We start from the raw sequence: 7,052 nt of genomic DNA on the forward strand, positions 1-7,052 counted from the left end.
ATTAGAAATTTTAAGATTCATACACTGCAAATATGCGGGTCAGTGAATGCAGCGTTGATGTACGAGCTTTGATAATACGTTTTACACTTTACCGTTACACGAAGCACATTAATGGATTATGTGTGCATGATTAAAAACACTCTAAATAGGAAAGAAACTGTAAACAGATGCAAATCATATTCACGAGTTAAACAAAAGCAGGAGGTGCACTCATTGGCCTCAGAGTCATTCCTTACGACAAAAAGACTTAAGTTTCGTCTTTGCCTTTTAGCTTTTCATGTCACAACTTTGTAATTGGCAACATAATATAAATAAAAAAAAAAAAAAGACAATATGAAGGTAGCAGGCGCCCAACTGTGTTCAGCTAGCGCCCACATTACTCTAATACAGGGGTTATCAACCATTTTATCGTTAAGAATCCCCCTAGTTTATAAGGCCATTTACCCGAACCCCTAGCATTATCACATGGAACATGGAACTCAATATGCAATGGTACTGCAAAGGATTTTATTAGATCAGCCATCTAAGTACCCCTGGAAATCTTCTTATGGGGTTTCGCGCTGTCAGGATGGCCAATGTCCATGAGCTAACATCATTAGGTCTCAATGACGCTGAAGACGTCAATGCAGAACGGTTTGGTTGGCAATAGACAATCTCATTATCAGACTTTGATTTCTAAGTTATGAAAATAAACTCATATGTTCATGGTGTCTTGTAGTTTACTTACTAACCTAGAAGGAAAGAAAATATCATACTAACTTCGAGTTATCAATTGAGGAAGAAGTAATTTTTGTCCCAGGAATAGAGCTAGATGGTATATAAAAAAAACACAATGCATAGTTATAACCTAACTCTACTATTATAGCGTTTTTGTCGTAGATACATATTTGAAAATACTTTACCTATCTTGATGTCTCCTTATGTGACAGAAGAATATCCAAAAGCATACGATATGCAGTTGACCATCTTTTCTGTGAAATATTACGATATCTGTTGAATCTGGCAACTTCAACGGGAGTTTGGGTCCTCTCCTACTGTTTCTTTATAATTTGAAACATTGATATTTACACGTCATTGTGATCAGGGAAATAAAGGAAACTAAGTTTGTTTGTTTTTCTAAGAGCATAAAATAGAAAAATTATGTCTACAGGTGGCATTTTATGTGTAAGACAAGCAAACTTGTGTGCACTCATCCACTCTATCCTGAAGCTTAACTAATTTTCAAAAGTCCCCCAGTAGTTACACAACTACCATTGGTCTACTGTTTCTATCCAGTTATCTACAAACACGTACACATTCACGGCAGCAACATGCAAAGTACTCTAAATACTCCGGAGCAAAGCTGCCTCACCATGTTTCATTAATCAGCTAACTCTTGCACACTTTCAGACCAAAGCTATTCTTCATTTACCATCGACGATTTTATATTCGAATCAAAATTTAAACGACGATTGAGAACTTTTGGCCTGAAGTTGTTGAGGGCCGTGACGGACTTGGGCGCCGCACGGGGGAAGGATTTTGTTGTAATGAATTTATTACGCAGAGAAGCGTCAAACCATCAGAGAAAATTACAAAATATTACTAAAGACAAGAGTTAATGAATTACATACAAAATAAACGCAACAGAGTTAGTGATGTAAGGGTACAAAACTTACGTCAAAAGACATAACCGTCAAATAGGGTACATACAGGAAGATGTCGTTGTTTACAGTGGATTAAACACCACCAAAGCGTGGATAGCGAACAAGTATGGTGTCTAAATGATCACCAGAGAGTAAAAAGAGACATATTTGTTCTAATGTTTCTTCCCTAATCAACATATCACTAACAATGGGACACTGTAGGCAATAATGTTGTAAGGTGTTTGAGAAAGGTGCATTACAGAGTTGACAAGTGGTGAAGTGCTGCTCTTCCTCCAGCCGTGCAACTTGCCACACCGGCCTGTAGCCCAGCCTGATGCGTGCCGATACCACGTTGTATCTACGAACCATGAGGCCCGTACGACGATACTTGAAGGAGTGCGCCCTCATGGTGTCATAATGTTGGATAGACTCGCTGATCACTCTCTGAGCGTCCATCGCCTGCTTCACAGCCAACATAGCAGCCGACCTTAGGCTCCACCGATAGCAGTGCAGGGAAGGTGGCGGCTGATCGACGCGCGGCTCTTGCCCACAAGCTGCCTTCGCCAGGCTGTCCACAGCATCATTATGGGAGAGACCAATATGAGAGGGGATCCAGACAAACTTAATAACTAAGGAATGATCTTGTGCTGTGGCCAGTAAGGATAGGATTCGTCTGGCAGAGGTAAAGGAGGGACGCAAGGAGGTAATAGCCTGAAGGGCTGATTGCGAGTCACAGATAACAACACCATTAACTCTCTTCTGACAAAGAAGCTCCACAGCGTCGAGTACCCCCTGCAACTCACAAGACGTTAAACTAGAGCCGTCAGGGAGTCTACGGCCAGTCCATCCTCCTACCGGGGGATCCAAGTCCGGGGAGAAGGCTACACTACCGGCCCGTCCGTCAGGTTGCAGGGAACCATCGGTGAATATGCGGTGCGGCGTCGGAATAGATGATGTTACCGCAGAAATAGTCTCCAGGGCCCGCTGCTGCTGCAGGACAGGTATCTCCTCTTTCGATATCTCAGTAAAGAGAACAGCTGGGAGGGGAACACGCCAGGGCGGTGAAACAGGAACAACCTCTGCCTCGTCAATACTGATGTGGAGACTATGGAGCAGAGAACACACATGCTTTATCAGATTACGACCACCATGATGAATTCGGGGCAGTCTTGCGTTGGGACCCATGGCTGTCCTAACAACATGAGTGTAATGAAGTGCAAGGTGTGGTGTGTGAAGACATGTGGTAGTAAGAGAAGTGACATTTGAGTGTATTCTGTCTGCAAGAAAAGGAAGCTTAAGCTCTGTTAGCATATTAACAATTCTTGTTGATGACGGGCAACCCAATATAAACCTCATTACCCTGTTTTGAAATTTGTCAAGGGGATCCAAAGAGACTTTAGGGAGTTGGATTAAGGCAGGGGAGAAATAATCCACTACTGAGCGTATAAACGTCACGTAGATGGTCCTGGCTAACGGGATTGATATACCCTTCTCTCTGGTGGCGAGCGTCCTTAGAGGCGTGAAGCGCTTCTCGAGGCGACCCAAGAGATCCTGGATGATAGGGTGAACACGACGTCCCGGAGTGGCTCGAGGGATGTGAACTGGAGCGCCCAAGTAGATATACTGAGTGCACAGCGGGATGACACTGTTGCCAACTGAAAAGTCTGGAAGGAGTCTTGGACTGCGCAAGGAAAAGATTCTGCTCTTATCAGGTGACATGAGAAGACCACAAGAAGCTGCTGCACTGGAAAAGGAGTCAAGATGATGTTGTAGGTCCTCTGCTGAATAGCTGTGAATGCAGATGTCGTCAGCATAACATGTAATGGTAGTTCCAGGAGTGTTGGGTAGCAATGAAAGTAGCCGATGCATTAATATGTTGAAAAGGAAAGGGCTGAGCACACCCCCTTGAGGAGTTCCTAATTCGAAGCCGTGAGATGTACTGTAAGCACCTTTGAAATACACTCTGGAGGTCCTGTTGTTAAGATAGCCCTTTAATCCATTTCAATAAATTACCTTTGATGTTGAAATCCACCAGTTGGTCAAGGATAATGTCTTTGTTAGCAATATCAAATGCACTTTTAAATCAAGAAAGGCTACCACACTGTTTGACGACAGGCGAGAGTAAAGATCTACCAGGCAATGGTGAGTGCTTCTTGAGGGGAGAAAGCCAAACAACCTAGGCGAGAGCTTGTCTCCCAGCCGATACATGAGGCGGTTAAGCAGAATCCTTTCCATGACTTTAGAAAAACATGAAGTGAGTGATACAGGTCGAAACTTATCTGTAAGAGGTTTAGGTATAGGCACAATGGTAGAGCATGTCCAAGCAGCAGGCAAATAACCACGCTTAAAACAGAGATTATAAAGGCGAAGCAATGGATTACCGGGTACTTTGAAGAGAAGACGGAGAACCGAGTAGGTGATCCCGTCATCGCCTGGAGCTGTTGCTTTACCTCGAGCCAGGGCACGCTGTAACTCGGCTGTAGTGATCTCCACTTCGTCCTCCTCGTCTGGCGTCAGCAAGGCTGCCATTAACCGGAGGGCGCGACGATCTGCTCCGTGGCGGAGGGCCCGTTGTACATGTTCTGGGAGGCTAGTAACACGGGACTGAGTAGACCAAGCTGTTACAAGGTTACTAGCATACTCAGCTGGGCTGTGGTGGAGGGCACTGGCCGGCTTCCTCTTCAGCACCCTGTTGATAGCATGCCACATAGATTTGGTGCTCGTCTGGTGGTTTAAGCCGCTCAGGAAATCGTGCCACGCCTCTGTCCTTACACAGCGCTGAAGAGCCACCAGTGTCTCTGGAGTCTCGATACTGGCGTAGATGCTGTGATGTTGGATGCCTTTGGTAGAGTAGACCATCTGCCTCTGCCGCTTGCTCTGCCTCGCACAGACGTCCGTCGAGCGTCCACGCATGGGGTCTGGTCTGCCGTTTAATGTGAGGCCTGGAGATGTAGCGTAAGTAAAAGGCATGGGTGGCATGAACAAGAGAAGAGTATAATTCCTCAGGTGACTCCATAGCAAACGTTGGAAGGAGAGCAGTCATATATGCAATGTAAGTGGGACAATATTTAGGGGGAATGTTGATACGGCTACGTGTGTGAAAAGTGTCTTGTGCAAGTGGCAGGTGTAATTAATTGTAAGAGCAATGTGATCAGAGAAGAGAGTAGAAACAGAGGAACATGTAACATTATTTGCCACTAATCCATAGGTGAGAATATGGTCCAGTGTACCACCACGGGCATGAGTGGCGCCGCCACAGTCCCAGCAGGTGAGATGGTGACGACGCACATAGCGCAACAACTGAACTCCACTCCGATTAGGTGTCTGTGAAACATCGCCTAGTTCTGGATGGCGTGCATTAAAATCACCAATATAAATTATGCCACAGTCCGGTGGAGGAGGAAGCAAGTGAGTGTTAAGTTTGGCAGGAGCAGAATACACATTGCACAGTCTCACTTTACTCAAACCCACCGTCACCTCGAGGAGCTGGAAGGTGGTGTCGTGGTCATTTGAACAGCCAAGAAGCCGGTGCTGCAGAGATGAGAGGACATAGGTGATAAGACCGTTCCTGACAGGATGTACATACGCAACATACCCAGAGAGAGCAGGAGCTGTCCTTCCCTCCGGCGGATGCCCAACAAAAGCTTCCTGTAAAAATATAATGCCAGGATGAAGTTTGCAAACATAGGCATGCAAAGCGGGGAACTTGCCAAAACTTGTTATTCCGCAAGCATTCCAGGACAAGACTTGAAGCCTCTGTGGTCTATCGAACAGTCCGATGTGCTGGGCGGCGACCTGATGGTGGAGAGTGGGAAGCTGCTTCAGGCTTCTTATGTGACTGGACCTGGAGGTTGCACAACATGTCGATAGTAGAAGCAAGATTATCCAGTCTTTCTGTCAAGGAAGTAATACTATCAATCACTACCTTTTGAGTCTCTACCATAGAGGATCCGGAGTCCTCGAACTTGGCACAACTGTTGGCTAAGGAGGCTATGCGTGCTTCAATCACCTCCAGTCGAGCTGCTAAGGCGGCAGAAGTAGCGGTAAGTTTACTCACAGCCTCACGAAGAGCATCAACCTGTGGCGAAGCAGTTGCCGGAGAAGCATCGAGAGGCGCAGCGGTGCTGGGAGGCGGCGGCGTGGGTGGTGGTCGCATCCGGGAACTCGATCGAGGTCTGGGACAGCCGTGCTAGACACTCACGCCGGACTCATGGCAGCGAGGGCACTTCCACTTTGACGTCTGAGCAGCAGCTGGTGGGGAGGACGAAGTAGAGGGATCAGCATTATTAACAGTCGGCGACGGGGCTCGATGAGGGCATGTACGAGAGTCGTGTTCACCTGCGCACCAGGCACACTTCTCTGGAGCCGAGCAATAACGAGAGATATGCCCCACACCCCAGCATCTGTAGCATGAAGGTTGGTCCCGATGCAGTGGTCGCACCTCGCAAGGAGGGAGGCACGGAAGAAAAGTGAAGGAGACAGCCTCAAGAGGAGGGTCATCATGGAACCAGACGATCACAATCCTATTAATTAGTTTCCCGTTCTGGAAAAAGCGACAGGCAGAGTACACCCCAGAATGTTCCTTGCCAAGAGAAGGGTCAACACACTCTGGGTATCTTGTAAGGAGGTACGAAGGGAGCTTAGTATTCCTCACAGGTGAATCTTGCACTTCTAAAGGAAGAGACAGGAACTCACCAGCCTTTACCCTTTTGACGATATCCATGCGCTGCCGTGAGACATACACAAAGCGAGACGACACCGCCGACATCTTCACTACTGCAGCCTGACGATCCAGATTGAACGTGCGGTTGACCTCAGCCAACCACCGAAGCTTCGTTTCCACCGAGGGGCTCCCGGAGAAGAGCAACCTGACGTATTCCTCACGAGGGGCGAAGGCAGGAGGTCTGGACGGCTCTACAAACGTGGTGGAGGCGGCAGAGGAGCGTCGAGAGACAAATGATGACGGAACTGCTGCGGCGCCACTTGGGTATCATCACTGTCCTTACAGTGGCTTGGGTGGTTTGGCGGGTGGAGAAGGTGACTCGTCGTGACTGGCTAACATGTCGTCCATTCGCCGCTTGTTATGGCCGACAGGTGAGGCCTGGCGTTGTGAACGTGGCAAAGCAGGAAAGGCACCATCATAGGACTCATCCTCACTTAGAGCCAGATCCTCCTCCAACTCCGAGAGGGTGGCTGGGCCGGAAAATGCCAAGCCTGCCCTCCCTCTCAGCAGCTTGAAAGTACTGGACGAGCAGCGGAGAGAACAGCTGGATAGGAGGAGAGGACCGTCCACACTCCACCAAAGCTGAAGTGGGACTGACGGGGGAAGGAGGTGGCTGTTGGGTCCGACCTGGGGCCCAAGGCAGGAAACTGGCTGCAGGTCCTTCTTTTCCTTGGGGGCCTCAAGCTTCACTACTAGTCGTCCACTTG

The 7,052-nt window shown here is 47.7% G+C and overlaps 1 protein-coding gene across 1 annotated transcript; it reads right to left on the reverse strand.

Moving 5' to 3' along the window:
• Positions 1 to 2,608: 2,608 nt before the first annotated feature.
• Positions 2,609 to 4,601, reverse strand: LOC123506754. Its single transcript, XM_045259057.1, has 2 exons — positions 4,004 to 4,601; positions 2,609 to 3,366 (listed from the first exon to the last, which is right to left on the reverse strand). The coding sequence occupies exons 1-2, from the start codon at positions 4,599 to 4,601 to the stop codon at positions 3,134 to 3,136; spliced, it is 831 nt and encodes a 276-aa protein (XP_045114992.1). The 3' UTR covers positions 2,609 to 3,133.
• Between the last annotated feature and the right edge of the window lie 2,451 nt (positions 4,602 to 7,052).

This window comes from Portunus trituberculatus, chromosome 20 (assembly GCF_017591435.1).
Source record: "Portunus trituberculatus isolate SZX2019 chromosome 20, ASM1759143v1, whole genome shotgun sequence".
NCBI lineage: Eukaryota > Metazoa > Arthropoda > Malacostraca > Decapoda > Portunidae > Portunus > Portunus trituberculatus.